At 46.6% G+C, this 21,389-nt stretch overlaps 1 protein-coding gene across 1 annotated transcript in view; it reads right to left on the bottom strand.

The window, feature by feature from the left end:
* Positions 1-1,084: 1,084 nt before the first annotated feature.
* The window catches only part of LOC139696489 (mucin-19-like), a 260,184-nt gene continuing 239,879 nt past the window's right edge, over positions 1,085-21,389 (bottom strand). Inside the window, exons 3-5 of the mRNA XM_071595277.1 lie at positions 11,238-11,517; positions 3,717-5,343; positions 1,085-2,713 (exon numbers count right to left, since the gene is read on the bottom strand). Coding sequence (XP_071451378.1) covers positions 1,085-2,713; positions 3,717-5,343; positions 11,238-11,517 — 3,536 coding nt within the window. The remainder of the gene's footprint in view (positions 2,714-3,716; positions 5,344-11,237; positions 11,518-21,389) is intronic.

Genomic DNA, 21,389 nt, shown 5'->3' with positions numbered 1-21,389 from the left:
AGTCCCATTCAACAATTAAAAAAAATTGCTTGGAAAATTTATGCTTGCTCATGCTTGCCATCAAGATATACTTTTACACTTGATCCCTAAATCCTCTGGACTGCTGTAGATGTAATTATGCATTAGTTCCTTAAGTGGTACTTATGAAATCCTCAAATCTTAATTACTTCTGTAACTAATATTCACAAGAGTACAAATTCATTGCTGCATCTCTTTTACTGATATAACTCCAAATTTTCAAACTTAACAATATGTATTCTCCTTTAGGTAAGTTTTTTTGAAAAAATTTATTCCAAGATAGTGATTACTCATGAGAATTAATGGTAACAAACCCACTTATTAATTAATCCACTTTGGTCTTTTTTCATAAGGCCATCAATATGTATCGGTCCACATGGAAGTTATTCAGATGTTTCATTGAGTTGGTTTCATAGCACAAGTACATTGTTCTCCATTCACCATGGCTGTGAATCAAAGACAAACATCTTTTCTTACTCACCAGGAAGTTGCTCCTGAATAATTCCATTTTATACTCACCTGAGAGTCTCCCTAACTTTGTTTATGTGTCTATCAGTGTACCTTCTCCTCCTCAGACAACCCCCATTATTTGTTATTAGACTGATGAATTCCATTCTATGGAAATTTTTGCATAGCAAATTCACTAACCATCATCACCAATGACTCACTTATCCCCATTCATGGAGGATCCATGTTCAACGATGTCCAATATTACATGTTTTAATGCTTTCAAAAATTTGAATGCATCTAGCAAAATACCATTTCAAGTTATTAACTTTGGTTAACAGCATCAAAATAAAACCCTTTGCTTTTCAACTATATCAGGTTAAATGAACTACTATCTTAGGGGGAGTAGTTAAAAATATCAAGAGATTGATGAAATGTTTTACATGGAAAATATCTCATTTCTGCAATCACAGAATTCAAACATGGGCTTCCTGCATTTCCAGACACGCACACCGATGTGAATAATTCTGACTGGCTCATTTTCAATAATGATTTCGTCGACCTCTGTTAGAGTGGCACATCAATCCAAATGAAGTTCACAGTGTCTCTCTGTGCCCTCTCACACGTTCATGGCATAGTATACCGAGGAGGACGTGGAGGCGGACACCATCGCGGAAGCGGAGACTGCCGTCGTCACAAGGGTCGGCGAGGCCACTCCGGCGTCCGCGGGGGTCGAAGGGGTCGCCGCCCCCCCCGCCTGGTGATCGAGGGGAGGGAAACCTGGCGAGGCGCTGGCGCCCTCCGGAACCCCCCTCTCCTGCTGGTCGGTCCTCTTGCCCACCCCCCTGGTGGGAGACCCCGCCGGAGGGGCCACGACCCACGTCCCTCCCCCCTGCTGGACCGCGTACCCGCCGCCGGGGTGCGCTGGCCTGGGAGACCCCACCCCTTGGGGCGAGTGGTACTGCTGGTAGGACGCCTGGTACGGGCCGACCTGCTGCTGGTAATGGTGGTAGTACTGCTGGGGTGGGGGTGCCGGGGGATTGTTGCCGTTGGACGGGGCCTGGTACACCCGCGGGGCCTGGTACTGGGCGGGCGGGGGGTAGTACTGGTGGTGGGGCTGGTAGTGCTGCCCGTAGAAGGAGGGTGCGGGGAAGGAGACGGGGGAGGGGGGTCTCACCTGGACGGCGCCGCCCTGGGCGTTCCTGTAGGCGGGGTGCCCGGCGGCCGGCGGTTGGTAGGCCGCCGGGGACAGCACCGCGTGCGGGTACGGAGGAACCTGCTGGCTCCCCCCCGCCTGATGGAGCGACGCCATCGGGCTCTGCTGCAGTGGCGCCGGGTGCCTCCTCGACGGGGCGCCGCCGTGGGCGTCCATTCCGTCGGCCGGCGGGTGGTGGTGGTAGTAATAGTACTGCTGCTGCTGGTTCGGGGAGGGGTACTGCTGGGTGTGGTAGACGGCGTGCCGGTGGCCGGTTATGTACGAGGCGGGGGGCGGCGAGGAGCTGTAGACGGGGGCGGAGACGACCCTCCCCCTCTCCAGTGAGCCGGTGCTCGGCGCCGCGTGGGTGCAGTACTGCCCCACGGGTGGGCCCTCGACCCCGTAGCTGCCTCGCATGCCGCTCTCCTCCTGCAGGGATGGCATCCCGGCCGCCCTCTGCCTCCGCCTCGCCGCCGCCGCTGCCGCCGCCGCCACGGGGTTCGTCTGCTCCCCTGGGTGGGGCCAGGTCAGCTGGGAGCGGGCCACGAGCAGCGGGGGCGGCGGCGAGGCCGCGGCGGAGATCTCCTGCAGGATCTGCGAGGTGGATCCGAAGCGCGGCTTGATGCCCCGCACCGAGGGCCGCTTGCTGAAGCCGTAGTCGTCCGCGGCGGCCGCCGCCTCCGGGTCCAGTGGCGCCGCGGCGCTGTTCGTGGTGGTGGTGCCGGCGGTGGTGGTGGTGGTGGCAGATGTGGTGGTGGTTGCGGATGCGGCAGTGGTGCTCGTGTCGGAGAGGCTGTACCTCTTCCTGATTCGCTCGATCCGTCCGGCGTCGCGCTGGACGAAGAGCGCCAGTTCGTCCACCGCTCCAGCGACGCCGCCCGTGCTGGAGGCCCCGTTGCCGTTCTCGACGACGCCCTCTCCCTCAACCCCCAACCCCGGAGGCGAGGAGGCCTTATTGCCGTTGGTCACACCTTCCAGTTGACCATTGCTACCTTCTACCTGTATGACGTCTGGTGGGGGATGCATCGTGGGAAGTGTTTCGCCATCCAGGACCTAGGAATGAAATACACGTTTTGAAATTTGAATTACTTGTTCTTCATATTATTGACACAATCTATTGTTTGTGGTTACTTGCGACCCCGTAGTGTTTCCAATTTTGACATATTTCTGTCTGATCAATCTAGAGCAATAACACGCAGCTCATAAATCAAGTCCCGTAATACGAGATATTCCTTCAATAAGAAAGAAATTCAAACCTGACACATTATCAAACTATAACAATAGGGAGTACATTCAAATTCATGCCAATTAATCTCAAAGAAATGCCAAATTAAAGGTATATTGTTGAAAACACACCCAGAATAATTATTGGAAAACAGTAAGTGAATTGACGACAGCTGAATAAATTAAAGAGTGGGATAAATTTAATACGTAATACGCATGGCCTTAAGTTAATAGATAAGGGGAACAGAACCTGGTGGCTCGATAAATTGAGATTCCAGCAAAAAGAAAGATTTCAGTTTCATAGATTGATAAATTGGTGATTTCAGCAAAATGGCAATTTTCTCCATAGTTATATACATTGCCTGAATAAAACACAAATTTCTCTTGCAACTCTTTAAATAAGCGAGTTGCTCATTACCTATTTTATAATTGTTTAGAGCAGAAAATTTAATGATCAAAGAAATAATTATTCATCGTGTGATACCTTTGTCAAGGTTCATTTAGTTAAATTAAAAACTGTATATTAAGAAAGAAGAGATATCCAATTTAGTAATTTCTCCGGAAAGTAATACCTACAAATCAGAAATATTAGGCATTGGTTCTTAGATATATCATTTTGTATATTTAGGAAAAGCACTGCATGATTCATCAAACGTGATCATTACGTGTTAAGATACCCATGTACGACTTCTAAATTATTACACTTTCGCATCTTGTCATTTCTCCCAAATGCCAAGCAAGGGAGGAATGCTTCTAACCCTAATCCTCTAGAGGGAGGGAGTAATCAAAAGGACTTCGGCGTCCGAATACGGCGTCAAAAAATTCGACTTACCTCGTCAATATCCTCCAAGCTGTAAGAATCCGTCTGGGCAGTGCTGTGGCTGGCTACTGATGACCTGTCTCCCGGAACGGTGACACTTAGCGTCGACAGGAACTGTTTCCTCGCCTCCGCGGTGGCCGCCGCCCTGGACACCGCTGGTTTGGGTCCGACAAACGCCGGCGGGGGCAGCGCCTGCTGCGGAGTAGGGGGAGGGACCACTATCCCCTGGTAGGAGGTGTCCACCCAGAGCGTCGCCGTGGGGTATCCCGGGTGGGGATACTGGTAGCCCGAGGGCGGGGGTGGTGGGGGCGGGGGAGGGGGCGGAGGCGGCGGGGGCAGGGCCGGAGGCAGTTCGGGGGAAGAGTCGACCACGGATCTCCGAGAGAAGAGGTCCGCTAGCTTCTTGTAGGCCGAACCCCCAGACGACGACGAAGAGGCCGACGACGAGCTCGAGTTGGAGGAGGAACTGGCGAAGGAGTTGGTGGAGGAGGAGGAGGAGGCGGAATGGGTCGACGACGGACTGTTCTCCAGCACCACCAGGACGGAGCGAGGCTTCGCCAGCAGAGCCTCGTTTTCCCTCCCCGACCACTCCGGCCCGCCGTCCGCGGCCTTCCGCGCCGCGCCGTCCACCGCGTCCTCCTCCTCCTCCACGTCCTCCTCCACCGTGACCTCCTCTATCACGCAGCTCCCCTCCCCCGACTCCCGCACTCTCCCCTCCTCATCCTCCTCCTCCTCCACGCCCTCCCCCAGCCCGCAGGTCAGCTGCCGGATCCTCTCCACCAGCGAGCTGCCCCCCTCCTCTGCCCCCCCGGCTCCCCGCCCGTAGCCGCCCTCCGCCCCGCCCCTCCTCTTGGGCTCGGCGCCCCTGACCAGCAGGAGGCTCCGACGAAGGGCGTTCCTCTCGATCGTCCGCCGGATCTGCGAGTTGCTCCGCGCGATCGCGCCCGGTGACCCCTCGTCCTCTTCGCCCTCGCCGACGAGCGCGGCGGGAGGCGACGTCCTGCCCCGCGGGGCCGAGCGCAGCCGCCGCAGGCACTCGGGGTCCGGCAGTCCGGGGGAACCCGAGGGGAACAGCTGCCGCAGCGCGGAGTCGGGTCTCCCGGGCGGGTGTTGGTGCTGGTGGCTGGAGAGGAGGATGTGACCGTTGGAGCCCCCGGCCAGCCGGAACGTCAGGGTCAGCTCCGTGGACTCGGGCGGGGAGGAGGATCCCGGAGGGGGTTGGCACGGGGACAGGAGTCCCGGCGCGTCCCTCTGGGGGTCACCACCTGGCGTGGAGTCGTGGAAGCGAACCGACCTCCGGCTGCCCCCGAGGCTCTCCCTGGGGACGATGACATCGGCGGCCTGGTCGTCGCCGGGGTGTTGGACGAGGGGGGAGGCGGAGCGGGGGGCCGGGTACGCGGCGGTCGCCGAGAGGCTGCTGCCCAGGGAGTCGGGAACATCGCCCACGTCCCCCGGCAGTCCGCTCCTCCACAGCTTGCCCCCCTTGAGGATCCCACTCAACTGCTTGTCCTGCGCCGGCGCCAGGCCCACGGCGGAGGTGGGAGCCTGCTCCACGCCCATGCCCACCTCCGTCCGCCCTGCCTCCCTCACGATGCGCCGCTCTGTCACGGTCGTCAGGGTTATAGTCTCGACGATGTACCTGCGGAGAGGGAGAGCCCCGCTTGAGACGTGATCTCATTTAAGCACTGTTTCTAAACATACCACGATTCATACGTAGGAAACATCATGAGGTTAAAAGTGGACAAAAAGGCTCCTCTGTGCTAAACAATAGCAGCATCTATGCTTACTGCACAGTGGCATGAAAATGAAATGATGCTTCATGTTCAGATGTTATCTTCTTAGACTGGTTTCCTAACTTCGAACAACCATTATCATAGTGCCATCGCTGCGGGGAAAATAGCTTTCCTGATATAGTAAACCAAAATTCAGGATCACCATTGATTCGTCGAGTACGAATAGATATCTTTCACACAAACATTTATCACAACATGAAAAGCACTCTTTTTAAATTTGCATATTTATTTATAAAAATGTGTCATAAATAGTCCGGTACGTGATTAATCCCTGCCACACACCCTGGCGGTGACCTGGTGGTACCATGTATGTATGTATGTATGTATATATGTATGTATAAGAAAAGCAAAACATCTTTCCAAACAATGATTAACTTCCACTGCCGCCGAAGACGCTGTGCTCTAACGTTATCATAAATTGACAGTTGATTTAGTTGCCAAGGCATTTTGGATTAGAAGAGAAAGTTGAAAGAGGTCCTTCAAGTTATTTCATCCGTCGGCGAAAATGGAAGCTCGTGGAGAGTACTTTGGGTGAGTGCGCCGTCCGTCGGATGGGACGTTTAACTGCGGACCCCTTGGCGCCTTTCGCTAAGAGCAGGATAATGCCGACGCCGGGTTTCTCTCCGCCCTTTCTCCTTTCCCTGAACATCCCCAATGTTGTAAATTACATCGGCTGTCGGCCACATCACCTAAAACTGTTACTAATGCGACTGTTCATCGCAGTTCCTCAGTCAAGCTTCGACTTGGGTTAAGCCATTGGCGACGTTGTTAAACTTAATTGCATCGTTATGCTGCTATTGTACACGGTGAACACCCAGCGCAAATAACTTTGTAGACTTGAGCATCGAAAACGTTTCAATTGACCTTCAAAGACTCAGGGTCATTTGAATTCTATCACACAGAAGGGGAATGGGTTTTTCTATATAACTTTCCTGCACATTTACATGTTCCAATACATTTCCTACAGTACTTTAAATTACATAGCATATAGATTAAGTCGTGTCTAGAATTTAATTAATATCAATAATTACAAAAGGAAGTTTGGGTTCACTCGACCGTGAAATCAGTAAACTTAAAAATAAATATTCACAGCAAAATGTTTTTACCTAAGATTTTGTATCGATCAGCAGGTTCCCAAGACGTTTCATTGTGAATTTCATTTCCTTCCGCCCCATGCATTTTTTCAGGGGAAGGGGATGGAGTGAAGTTACGACAGCTGTCGTCCATTCCCCCCTTGAGTATTTTCAGGACGAAGTGATCTGCACGCCGTCCTGGTCGGTGCACGTGCATACACGAATAATATGATGAGAATCGGTACCAATTTTTTCCTAGCAGAACTGAATTTAGACCGTGTCCGTTGAGTGTGCACATGATCGCGGATCGTGTAGTGGCACTGATAAGACAGTGACAGTCAACACCATTGCCACTGAAAACTTGGCGATTCGAAAGATCTGCGCAAAGCTTGTCCCGAAGGTCTTTGACGGACGACCAAGAGTCTGGTCGCGAAGTCCACCCTCTGCAACGTCATCGCGTCGATTTCCCAACACCCGTACAATCCCGAATTGGCACCAGCAGACTATTTCCTGTTACCAAAAGTGAAATCATTCACGAAGGGAACCACCATGAGACCCTAAATGCCATCAAAAAAGCTTGCACGCGTACCCTTAAGGATCTTCCGCCCTCCAGGGAGCCTTCGAGTCATGGAAAAGCCGCTCTCTCTCAAAGTGTGTCAACGCTCAAGGGATGTGTTTTGAAGAATTTTGGGGCATTGTAGCAATATCTCAAATAAATTTGTTTTTCCGGAACCTTTTGTGCAAACCATTCATATGTACATCGGAGCTGCGAATGAGGGTCGCTGATTGGCCATCTGATTGGCCGATCGTCGTATTGGCCATTTTCGGACGTTCCGATTCCATAACTCATTTCCAGACTGATGCCACCTCAAGTCCGCGCTTTGTGTAGGCGAAGCTAGAGTCGTGCTTTTGTTTATGACCATTTTGACCCTGATGGTTACGTGAAAGAATTTCTCTTCTTTCTTTCACAAATTAGAGTATTTTGGTTTTGGACAGGTTTTATGTTTCGTAAAATGCAACATAACCATCCATTCGCAAAACTCTTCAACAAATGACATGAGTGGAATCTCTAGAGTTTAAGACAGGACACATTAATTCAAACGATGGTCTCACATCCGTCCAAATTCCATAAATGTTGAAAAAATATTTCGATCGATTTACTAATGCGCAGCTTCCAGTTGAATCGGAGCATTCAAGTGTTCAGTCTGATCGGTGCGATTGGTGATGGGAGGTCTAAAACTATTCTTCACTTCAGGCATTGAATAGGTCGGCGCAAAATAGTCCATCGAGTACAACGCAACACTTTCAGAGTGTAAAAATCATTGGCATTGACCGGGATGCGAACCCGGATCCCGGCCAAGGCGAATTATTTCGTTGTTTGTGTTCTGCTGTTACACTGTAATACACATGTAGCGGATGACTCAGTTAGAAGTTACTGCCGCGGCTTCTCCCGCCGTTTCTTGTAATATCCATTGAGTATATATATCCTAATTTATTTATTCCCGCGTATTTTAATTATTGAATATTTCCATGTCACAGAGCGGCATTTACGCCCATTTCCGTCCGAAGGAATGATATGGCCGTGACTTGAGTGTTGACCCCCCGGCGACGGCGGTACAAAACGTAACTAGGCCGTTGCTCTCGAAGCGGTGGCGGTCATTCGGTCATCGGTCAATGGTCTGCAGCTTTGCTTGAGCCCCCCCTTCACGGACGGAAGTGATTTTTCAGCTGTGTTAGAGAACGGAGTTGGGATGATGAATTAATCCGATTTGGTACGTATTTCGAAAGTTATATAGGATAACACAATCATCATTTCTCTTAGCAATATTTATTTAATTTACATTTCGTCTTGGAAAATGCGGCAATACGTGCAATGCAAGCACATGTACTCAGAAATAGAATAAATGAGTGATCGGTATAAGCTGAAAAAGAAAATATGTAAAGAAGACAACGGAAAGATGGACTCAGGACATTTTGACATTTGAGAATATTAATTATATATTAATGTATTCATTAGCTTTCCCAATCACTCTATCAAATGACTACATATTTCGTAACATATTACGAAATAGGCAAGTACGCCCTAATTGTACGTTGTATTTTATATTCCTCTCGATCAGTGACCTTATTACTGCAATGCCATCAGGCATGTCCCTCCCCTTCCTAAACCCAAACTGATCACCCCCTGAGTAATCGTCTACCCTACTCTGCATCCCCTTGCTGATTATCCTGACTGCGCAAAAAAATCAAATTTATCGTTCTTTGATCCTGACATATTGTTACCTTTCCTTTTTTGGAGCTGGCGCTGATTTAACGAAGTCCTGTGGCCAAATTTCTCCCACAAATTCTATGAATTACTCCATAAAACCTTTATCCCCGCACTTCCTAAAACTTTTAAGTAGTTCCGCGGGAATGTTGTCCACCCCCACGGCCTTATTTCATTTTAATTTCTTTAATGACCTTTCTATCTCGGCGTCAAGTAAGCCTGGATCTAAGCTAACCTCATCTACGTCATAATAAAATTTATGCCCAACCTTGCTGGCCTAATATCCTTACCATACAGTTCCTCTTATATATTTCTTCTATATCTCTTTTAACTTTTTATGTTCAGTTAATACATATTCTGACTTAACTTTGATTGGTTGCAACGATTGTCCCTTCTTACTTCCCGATAGTATTTCAACCTTCTTGAATAGCGCATCATTTTCATCCATTCTATGTATATTTTCCATATCCTTGCACAGCCTCTTCCATTACGCTTCTTTCTCCCCATTTGTTACCCGTCTCAATTTATTACTTAACTCTTTGAACTACCTTTGGCTTAGCTCTTTGTTTAGATTATTCCATTTTCTTATCTCATCTATCTTCCCAAACATCTCATCCGTAATCCATGGTTTCCTTGTCCATTTCCTATGTGCAGTTCCTATAGTTTCTTTTACGGCATTCTACATGCCTTTTTTTAACATGTTCCCATTTTTCCGTTATAGTACTCCGCTCTTTTCTCTCATTCATGATTTTCTCTACAGCCTGTTTTCCTTTTCAAACCTATAAGTGCTTCAATGTTCCATTCCCTAAACAGTTTTTTCTGTTTTATTTTTTTGAATCGGACGCTATATTTCATTAGAACTACATTGTGAATAGAGTCCACATCCGCTCCCGGGAAGCTGTGCGAATTCGTCACACTTCCTAAATCTTTGCCCCACCCAATCTAGCCCCACCCTCATATAGTCCAACATATATCTTCCTGAATCCACTATGTATTTTCTAAGCATATTAACGCTTTTGTGGTGTCTAAACCAAGTGTCGGTGATGACTAACCCGTCTCCCGCTGAACTCAATTGCTTTCTCCCCGCGGTCATTCCTCGTCTCTCTACCACACCGCATCTCTACCTTAGCTTACGGTCGCGTTTCATCCCCACATTACTTTCAATTGTTTTCCTCCGGGAACACCCGCGATTATGTTCTCTAACTGATCGCATACCCTATCGACTTTTAATTCCATATGATTGCTTTGTGGCAAGTATATCTGAACAATTACTGAGGTCGCTGGCTCCATTTCTTCTTCTCCCAATGATAATCTATCCATTGTTTGCTCTATGTTGACTACACTTCTTCTCACCTTTTTGTTTACTATTATTGCAACCCCTTGTTAGATCCCCTCCTCTCCGCTGTATATTACTCTAACTATCACTCCAGTCATCCCCGCTAACCTTCCATTCCACCTTGCACAGCCTTAAAACATCCACATATCATCTCCATCTCTCAATTTATATTCTCTATTTTGCCCAGACTCATAATTGTCCTAATATTCCCATTGCCTATTTAACTAATGCGGGCTTCTTCTGCGTCTTTTGTCCTGCTTCTATCGGTTTTCCCTGGCAAGGATTTCGTGATATGATGACCGCGGAAGCCTTGTCTGTCCTTCTACCGGGCACGACACACGGCTGATTGAGCCGAGTCCTGTAGTTGCCAGGAATCATATTCTCTGTATTTTCCATCATTATATTCTTGGGAATTATAATCGAGGAGGCTTTCCGTTGCCTTCCTCATTAGTGTTTTTAACGTGACGCCATCACTCAATGGCCTGCCCACTAGGGTCAGACGCCTTTGAAGCTGCCTCACTGAAGAACAGACACTGCGTGGACTAACTTCCGTCTGGCTTCTAACCTTTGACTTATCTGCCATGGGTAACCCTACAAGAAGCAATTATTATTGCCCCCGCCAGTACAGCTATAGGGATCATATAGTAACTATATAGTAATATATAGCTCATATAGTAAACTATATAGTAATGCTACTACTTTCCTTTCGTCACAGTTTCAATATGATATCGTGATTAAAATCACGTAATAAGGAAAAAAACATTCAATTGAAGATCAATCAAGGAGAGAAAAAAATATTCAGTAGAAAATTACAAGCGAACCGATCTTCCTAGCTCATAACATTCATTTTATTAAGTTTGAATTTCAGCAAACGATCATATGAATTACGCATGTTATGACATATTCGTAGCTCCATCGCGAGAAACGTGCGAAAATATTTGGGTATGTTTGGTTTTAATGTGTCATATCAGTGGCCATTAGTAGAAAATGGTATTTGATGACCTGTTTTCGGAGCATAATGTCGAGAGATGCAGGCTTGATGGTAGGAGGGGTGTCCTCACTCACCTCTGCACCTCCTCCACCTTCTCGCCGGGGGCGTCGCCGTCCGCCAGCCGCACCGCGCCCTCGCCGCCCGCCTTCACCAGCGCATTCTCAGGCGTCGGCTGCGGGGGCGAAGGGGCCTTCTGGAGTTCCTCCGCCGCCGACTGCTCGCGCGGGGCAGAATCCTCGCCTCCCGCCCCGGCGCCGACCACAACCGCCGCCCTCGCGGGACACCGGCCACCGCCGGCCGGCCCTCTCCTCAGCTGCGACTCCGACAGCCGCAGGGCGTCCAATCTGGCCGGCTCTGTGGTGGAGAGAGATATCACGGGCGTCAGACGAACACAGCTGACACACGCGCACAATCCCGAAAGGGCACACACACATGAAATCCTGCACGCCGACACCCGGGCGAGTGGCCAGACTACTTTTGACCAAAAGTCTTGTCCCACTTAGTGTGGTTATGTTATTTGGGTCCTTCGTCGTTCATTGGTAAACAACATCTTAATCCAAGAAGTTCTCTCGGGTTTCCCACCGGGTCAGGTTGTAGTGCACCTAGGGTGCACTACAACCTGACCCGGTGGGAAACCCGAGAGAACTTCTTGAATACCATACGCCGGGAAAACATGAAATCCTTCAACATCTTAATCCATCTGTTTTAGCCTTAATCTCTCTTCTATTTAATGGCATGATCCAAATACCGTACCTCGACGGGGCTACTTCAGGTGTTCCCCAGGGAAGTGTCATCGGACCTCTTTTATTCCTGCTTAACGTTAACGACATTGACTCCGTAGTCACTGGTAAGAGACGTTTATTTGGGGACGAAGCAGAGGTTTACCGAGGTATCCGCAATCCTCAGAGTACAGCAGCTTTATCAGGTAACCTTAATGCTATACAATACTGGAGAGATACTTGGCAGATAGAATTACCCTTAAAAACTAGTGATTAATTTTTGGAAAAAAAGCAATTCCCTCCCGAACGCCTATTGCATCGGGAACACCGAAATGGATTGTGCAGACTCAATTAAATGCCCTCACTCACGATCTCTCCTGGGTGAATCACATACGGGGAATATGTGGACAAGCTAACAAAATAATTAGGATCTATTAAAATAGTCCTGGAAAAATGTGATGGAAAGGTCAAAGATAAGTGTTATCTATCGCTGGATAGGCCTTATTTTGAATATACTGCAAATATATGGGACCCTTTCGAGGTTGCATTGATTGCCGAATTGGATCGCGTGCAGCGTAGAGGAACTAGATTCGTTAAACGTTGTTATGATAAACTTAGCAGCGTATCAAATTATTAGAGGAGCTTGGTTTGGAATCACTTATGGAGCGAAGGTTAAATTACAGATTAAATCTCTTGCATTTGAAATGGAGGGAGGTCTCCTTAGCAGTGATGCTGAAAATGTATTATTACCCCCACCGTACCACAGAGAGAGATCATGTCAATAAAGTTAGACAGATCAAGTGTAGAACAGATATATTTAAGATGCCCTTTTTTCCACGAATGATAATGAATCAGAATGGCATGGTCCCACCGCGCTACGGGGGGAAAGTATTTTGGGTCAAAATTAGCCTGATATATTTTCACCCGCTGCCATACACCCTAGCGGTGTCTTAAAGGGTCCTTTGAATATAAATATAATAATTTTTTTCGACATCTTTCCAATTCATGCAAGAGATATTATCTGTAAATTAACATTCGCTCAGAGTGATTCGCAACCTAGTTCTAATAATTTTGATACGTATTTTGAAATAGTGTAATATGAACGACTCACATATTTATTATTCGGTTAAATAGTAAAATACTTAATGCATCCGACTCATTGACTCCGTTACGTGAATGCCGTGGCCCTAAATATGACCTAAGGAATAATAAAAGATTTAATACCTACGTTTCCCTGGTTTTGACACTCAGGAAACTGACCGAGTTGCCGCGAAATTGAAACAAAATGTCAATGCAAACAGAAAAATGCCAAACGGCGAGTGCGTTATCATCCACTCGGAATAACTTGAAAGGTCGACTTTAAAATGACTTTCAACCGATTTTCTCACGGAGGAACAAATATATACCAACGAACGCCTGCGCAACAGTGCATGGCCTCCTTTTCCTGTCGGGAGAAGTGTCGGGGGCGGGAAGTGGCGTCGGGATACGTGGCGGAGGAAGTCCCGCTCCGGAGGAAAAAGGCAAGGCTGGAATGTGCGCTAAAAATAGCTCCTTTGTTGATTGGATTGTTGTGCCGGGGTTAAAAACAGGCCCACCTGCGAAAGAAACGCGACCGCATTCGGCGTCTCCTTTCTCTCCCTCGCTCGGCAAGTCCCCGTTAAACTACCCATGATATTATTAAAGTATTAATTGTCCGTTTTTGTCACCCTTTGCTTCGTATTCTAACTCTTCCATCTATGGTTTCTATTTTTTCCAATAGAGACGGGGGGACGTCGCTATTTTAAACATTCAGTATCGATGGAAAGGTTCCGCAACAGACCGTTGCCCCGGCCGTAGCCTCCCGATTCCACATGTGACGAGTATTCCAAGCAAAGTCAGCATGTCGGAGAATAAGGAAATCGAAGTAGAGCATCAAGTTCAACATTTAGGAAATTAAAATAATGAATAATTAAAGGCCTATCAATTTTAAAAGGAACACCTTTAAATAAACATTTATTTTTGGCGGCGGTTTTGATGCTTCGGAATTGCAATTTTTAGCATACAGTTACATATGTAAGACTATCTAGCTCTTGAAGTGCTCTCCGTTGACTATTAGAACCTGTGGAGTGCGAGGGGCAATAGGGTAGTTTTTACGTCTGGGAACACAGAATTTGATTGTGCCGCTCAAATGCGGTCATTCGATGCAAATAATGGTGAAGGGGAAAGTTTGCATAGCGAGAAAACTGAACGCTCACGTTCAAGTGAATTTAAAATGGTCATTTAATTCGCGAGTATCCGGCTGCCATGTTTGAAGCGCCTGAGATCCCGTCTAAGCCTTTGTGATTTAAATTTCCGTTCACTTACGGGATTTCAGCATGCAAATCAAAAGAGTTTAATCTTTTCTGAATTCGTTGGAAGGACCTCGGATAATCTTCAAAAGGTGATCTCTGAAGTGGAGTTCATTCAGAAAAGATTTGGCTTAAATAAATATTATAGGCATAAACAAAAGCCTTAAATAAGAGGATAGAGTTGATTAGAGGAAATCCCCAAAAATCAGAAAAGGTGAGTGGTGGGAGGTGTTGGGTGATGCTCGTGATCGAAGGGTGAGGCTGCCAGTGGCCAATGCCAATGCATAAGTAGTAAACCTTTACTACTCCTTCGGAACTAGGCTCCACTGGAGCCATGGAGTGTATTTTTGGAAGTGTCAGCAAAAGGGGTGTATTATTATTATTATTTATATTGTATTGTTGTTTTCTTATTGTTATGATGATTATTTTTTAATTTAATTTTATTTTTATTATCATTATTTTATATGGATGAATATTTTTTTAAATGTAATAATATATATTTCCTTTTCATCATTTTTTTATATTTTTTCTTTTTCTTTTATAAACTTAGGAACAGGATGGAAAGTTGAAGGGAAATAAAGGTGATGGATGTGCTTAGGATAGGGTTAGTGGCAACATCAGATTAGAAATTGACCAGGTAGGGTCGGGTGGAGTGAGATGAGGGAATTCAGGAGAACCTGGGCCGTTCTGTTTCGTTTCAATGGTTGTCACATTCCTGGCACGGATGGACTTTGGTGGGAAGGGAACGGTTTTTTTTATTAAGAGTGGGATGGAGGTGGGTGGACTGGGGAAATTTGGGTGTTTTTTTCTTGGGAGGTGCTGAATATAACGACTTAAGGAGTGGAGATGGGTATGTTTAACTTTTCCAGTCGGAAGGGACGAGGACCATAAGGAAGAGATGATGGGGTTTTTGGAGCTAGAGATAGACGTGCTATAGCTATGAAGAGCTTTCCTGATAGCTCTTTGACCGTTTCGATGTTCAGTTCTTTATGGATGAGGGTGTTGGGAACGAACCAAGGGGCTCCTGCGATGAGCCTCGTCAGCTTGTTTAGCCATACCTCGATTTTACTAATCGCTCCTTTAGGGGCTGTGGCCCATACGGGGGACGCATAAAGGACTTGGGGGAGTAGTATGGATTGGAGGATAGCAAGTTTGGAGTTTAAGGAGGTTTTGGAGGATCTTGAGAGGAGGGGGTGGAGAGCGAAGGTGACCGAGCGGAGTTTAGCTAATTTGGTTGCTACGTTGGTTGAGAAGGTTAACTTTTCGTCAAGCGTGACCCCAAGGAAGGTCACAGAGGTTTTTGAGGGATTATCCGGAGATTTAGGGTGAGGTAGGTGTGGGTGGTTTTTGAGGGGTTGCGCGAGAAGCAGAGTTTAGTGCGCTTATCCGGATTGACTGCAAGCTTCCACTCTTCAAGCCAGTCACCTATCAAGTGCAGATGGTCTTGCAGGGCGTCGTCGGTCTTAGAGGGCCGCCAGCTTTGGGCGGCAATGGTGGTGTCATCCGCATATAGGAAAATGTGTGTCAAAGGGTGGGAAGGGAGGTCATCTATGGACATGTTGAAGAGAAGTTGGCTTAAGACCGCCCCTTGGGGATCGCCAGTTAGCTGCGGTTGGGAGGGAGATCGATACGTATTGTGGAGGATAGAAAAGGAACGATTGTTACGAAAGGACTGGATAATTTTAATAAGATAGAGGGGAATATTTTCCTTGGCTGCCAGTGGCCGTGACACCAAACAAACGCTTAAGACGGACGGCTTTCCCAGCACCACCGGCCAAAACGTAATCTTATAATGCAGCGAGGAAATAGTCGGGCACTTAAGGTGGACCCAGTGGAGCTGCCGGTTCCTGTCTCGATGCAGCGTGTCTAGGAGGAAGACGTAGAACGGCGTTTAATCGAGAAATCGGGCAGCAATGTCCCGCAGCGAGCGCCTCTAGTCGAATCGGCCGAAGAGCGATGCGACCGAGCAGGGTCGGACGATTGGGGGGTGGCAGAGGAGGGAGGGCAGGGCAGCATATCTCGGTGCGGCACGTGACCCTAATGACATTGTCGGCCATGGAAGCAAACATAGAGCGGGAACTTGCCGAGCACTGGTGGGAAACCGTAAATTACGCACGACGAAGTGACAACGCCGGGCGATGAATTTGAGAGTCTCAAAAGAATGTACGTATATTCATGATGCTAAGTGAATTAAAATTTGCTAGTTGGTCGTTAATGGAAAAGAGTGTAATTCAAATTTGAGGATCTTTATTCATTATACTAGGTTTTGTTCTAATTTTATTTCGTAAAAACCGGAGTATGGGTATGCGGAACATGCGCTAATTTCCATTGCATACCTCCTCTTGAGGTGTTTTATGAAATGTGAATTGTGTAAAACATTGAGGAGAGACGTCTGAAATCAAATAAGCACGAGTTCTCCGAAAAGCTGTACATACATTTGGCAATGGTTTTGAGAGTGAATTAAGAGACGAAAAAAATAGGGAAGTATCCTCGACAATAAATGCTGGCGTAAAATTTTATGGAAAGTTTGAGCGCCCTCTGAGGGGTCACGACGAGCCTCACCACCCCCGGTGTTTTTCGTGGGCCGCTGGAATACCATGTAAAACTGATGAAAGACGTAGTTCACCCTAATTTGCATTGTTTTATCGCACGGCACTCAATATGAATTCTACAGCAACGAGACCGAACCGATGGACTGAATGTTTACTGAAAGAATATATTTCAAGAATATGTTTAATTTAGTAATATGCTCCAGAAAATGAATAGAAGGCAAAACCGTTGCGAGAAAGAAAGCACAGTGCAAGAGCGGTTCCGTTCAAGTCGCAAAATGCCGAGATTTAGTCAGCATATATTTTAAAACAGTCCAAGGGTGACTTTGAAAAACGGGCTGCTCGACCACAATGAACTAATGATGCTGCTGATATTTGACAGATTTTTTAATTAACTCTTTTCTGATTCGTTATTGTGGAGGTATCCCTGCTTACACAACTCTGACACCGACAGAAATACAATGATATTCTTTAATCTAACCTCTTCAGTCATCCCAGAACGAAAACAGCTCCAACATATAGATGCTTAACATGAACACGTGTGACAATCGTGAATGGGTGATGGCCTTGAGTCAAAAGCGTTTCGAATTCTGGGTGTCTTTTGGTCATCGAGCGTGTCTACTTTTTTTGAAAATGCGAATTTTTCTTCAATGAATTAAAATAGTAAAATTAATAAAATACGTAATTGAACAGCTGCGTTAGCCTGGAGATATGATCATACAATATGCAACCTTTAGTCACGTGGTTCGAGTCCCTCTGGTGGTCACCTTTTTTCACTTTGAGCTTTTAGGTGTTAGTAAGTTCTACGCCATGCGCGTAAACGAATTAATGGTAAATATACCAACACAAGTATTATATTATAGATTCTAATAGAATAATGAGGATTTTTCCTTGCTCTCCTTACGGTGAAACTCATCAGCCACCAACGGGACAGGCGAGAAGAAGAGGGTTGAGATTAACTTTTCGGACAGTCTGTGGGCAGGGAGAGGTCACGAAGGACTAAGCGAGGCATTGTATGCCACAAAAGAGAAAGTTCTCGCATTAAGAAGTGCCTAGCATTTCAATTTGTTGGACACCTCCCAAAATCCTACTTTCGATATGCGCAAGATCTTGAATGAAAATGAGATATATTGATATGAGTATAATTCATTTTCATTTATAGTGCCAAAGAAATATCAGTGGCACCACTATCAATATCTCCATTCACCACTCTGCTCCCACGAGTCACCAAAGAGTCCGCAATTTATTCTTGATGCCCGTGCATTTGATCTTTGCCGACAAAAAATCTGAAGGTAATTTTTCATTTCCTGAACATGGCCAAGGTTCTAATTTGATTAAGGCTGTTACTAAATACCGTTTACATTCAATGAAAAGGTCCGGTTGAAAATATCGTCACTGGGAAGCGGAATGTTACAATTTCAATTGCACTTTTCGTATTGATATTAACCAAACTAATAATGGCTTAATGACAATTCACTCTGTTTATTATGACTCCGTTCGGCGCATGAGAAAGAGATGTCAGTCGTCGCTTGCCACACCGTCATTCGCATTACCCACTGCAAGGGTGTCCCCTGTTTCGAACTGCTGCAATGGTGTTCTTGTCGTGTGGAAGAGAGAAGGTCACAGAAGTCGAATTCACGCTTGTTTTGAGGATTCGTTGGGATGTGTCATTCCATCCCTCGTCAATTATTGAGATGCAGTCACGTCACCAGGAGACGGAAACTCGCTGAAATAAGGGCCTCAACACAGGGAGACGTCATTCACCGGTCAGACACGACGCAGAAGAGGAAGGAGCGCACCCTTTGTCGCAGCTTGGGCGAAATCAATAATTTCACCCAAAATTACTCCTCTTCTACTTCCTTCACAATTGAGGATGGAGACATTTTGAAAAAAGTGCGCCACCAGTGCTGAATTTTCTCTGTTTTCGGCACTCGCAAAGAAAAAGTGACTGGCCTCAATTTACGAACTTTCGAGAAATTTTTGTCTCGGTTCTTCAACTTTTTTTGAGCATCGGTTTCTGGCTAGTCTACGGCGACAGAAGTGAGCGGAGGGTCAAGAGGAAGCGGGAATAAGGCGAAGGGAAAATTATCGCCATTGGGAAGGTGGACGGGAAGTTCCGGAAACTTCCATCTTCGCCAGCGCCTTCCCCACTTCCGAACTACGTATCTATTTCTTCGTTCTCAAGGGCGGAGATCTAGCGCAGGAGAGGAAATCGTCCTTCATTTTTTGTCATACTTTCGAACCAGCACGCCGTGGGAATCTTTCCGCAGTCCGAACATCCGCATTTTCTCCGTCCTCCGGCATTCCCGATCGGCGGACGGGGGAAGAGGAAGGGTCCGGCCGGGGATCTTTTAAGGCCCCCCGCCACGATTACTGTCGGAACTTGGACAGTGTGCCAAGTGCATGCAGCTGCATATACAAGGTTTGTATAAATATTATCGGGAAAAGTTTCGGATATTCTTCAAAGCACATTCCTTGAGCGTCGATACACTTTTGCTAGCGGCTTTCCACGACTCAAAGGCTCCCTTGTAGGTAGCTAGGTTGGTGGATTCCGCAAAGTCCTTAAGGGGATGCGTGCAAACGTCTTTGACGGACTTAAGGTCCCATTATGGTGTCCTTTGAGAGACGATTTCATATTTGGCAATAGGAAATAGCATGCTGGTGCCAAATCGGGACTGCACGGGGTTTGGGGAATCGTCGCGATGTCATAACAGGTCTTTGCATGCAGACTTTCCTTTTGGTCGTCCGTCCAAAGACCTTCGGGATGGGTTTAGCGCACATCCTTTGCACCGCCTATCAATGCCAATACGATCTCAGATCATGCGTACCCTTAACCGACGATCTGAATTCAGACCTTCGTGCACACGTTGTCGTCGCTTCTTGATGTCGAAGGCAAGCGCGGGTTTCGTCCTCCACACTCTCTCGGCCATCTTTCAAGGTATTGTGCCACTCAAAAACCGCACTTTGTGACATGCTTTCATCCTTGAGCACTTGGCAAATTATTCCCAACGTCTCCGTACCCGATTTCTCCAATCCAATAAAAAATTCAATGGCGTAGCCCTGTTCAATCGTTCACTGCATTCTGCGCTTGCGCCGAGTCACTCGACAGGGGTCAACTGGAAATACGATACAGCCTGAACGAACGCTCGCAGGCGATTGGCGCGTGTTGAAGGTCAGGCCCCCTGATCACCGATCCTGCGCGCTGCGACGTACAGTTACGTCAGTAGAAGTTGTTCCCGATACCTATTATACAAACCTTGTAATATTATGCCCGTACTCACTCGGATCGCCGCAGCCACAATCGACCGTAAAGGAGTGCACACGAGGAAGTCGCGGTGGATACGGCTCTCCAAATTCGAATCGAGATATGAATTTTGCAAGTGCTGCCTGAATTTTAATTCGACTGGGGATCGTTTCCGCGATGCTCTGCCATTGGGTGTCGCCTCCAACGAGGTCGAAGGCGACGAGGCGTGAATTTGTTGTTACCTTTACGTCTTTGTAGCAAGCGGTGACGTTACGGCTTACTGACCCTGGTATCCTGGAATCGCCGCGGCACAATACATAAATGAAAGCTGGCCACAACCCAACTATCTCTTGTTCCTAGGCAACACGAGAGAAGTTTGAGCAACACCTTTGTGCTGATTTGTTCATTTAGATATCTAAGCATAAATGATACGATGTCAACCATGCACTGCTCGGTTGGCTCTCTCTTTGGATACGTCGCATTTAGATATTATTTCATTCAATTTTTCCATTCATAATTGTACTTACAGCAAATTCAGTCGAATTTCTCTCATTTTGCGCGTCCAATCGGACAAATATATTTTCCAACTATACCTTCTCATCTCACATTTCGTTTACCCTCATTATGATAAGCAATCAACTTTTTCATTCGTCTTCAAAAGCCCGTTCCAAAATTTACAATTTGGTTTAATAAATAAGTCGCTCCGCAGCAGCACATATTTCCCCTTCACCTCCACACGAAATGCAAGGGTAACTAGACCATCTGAGGCCATCATCATCCAGGTTGTTATGCATACGTCTTTTCTAGAAACATTTCCTTAACTTTTTTCTATTTTTCAAGCGATGTGTATTGGTGAAATTCATGAATGTCTTGGAAATTTCACAATTGTGACAGTAGAACCGAGTGACGTTTAGGTGGGAAGCATAATAATACGTCATAATAATGCTGTAATACGCGTCATGAGAAAAAGTAGGCATTGACTTTCACGCGTCCAGAACTGGATCGAATATTATATGTGCATCTTTTAAGCCGAAAATACAGTCTTTGCGTTGCGCGCCAAATAGGAGTATGACAGGGCAATTCGCCGGATATTAGTAATTATTCGAAACTCAAAGAAATGTCTCAGCGTCCACTATAAATAAGTAATTTGTTAACGCGGTGAACTTTAAAATAAATTATGAGCAAACATACGACGAGCAAACGAGAGAATATGAAGTCCTTATGACTTTTTTCTAGCGCGTTATTAGCGTTTCACACTACGAATGTCCAAGGATAACTACCTTCGACTATACGATGATTCCTCCAAGGCACAAAGGGAAAATTGAAAAGGAAAAAAACCTCACACTAAGTTGAACCAAATGGCAAAGTGTTAGCGACAAAGAACAAG

The sequence above is a fragment of the Hetaerina americana genome, unplaced genomic scaffold (genome assembly GCF_022747635.1).
Source record: "Hetaerina americana unplaced genomic scaffold, ioHetAmer1.1.p SCAF_7, whole genome shotgun sequence".
NCBI classification, from domain to species: domain Eukaryota; kingdom Metazoa; phylum Arthropoda; class Insecta; order Odonata; family Calopterygidae; genus Hetaerina; species Hetaerina americana.
The sequence above is the reverse complement of the archived record's forward strand: the minus strand, read 5'-3'. Positions and strand labels throughout refer to the sequence as shown.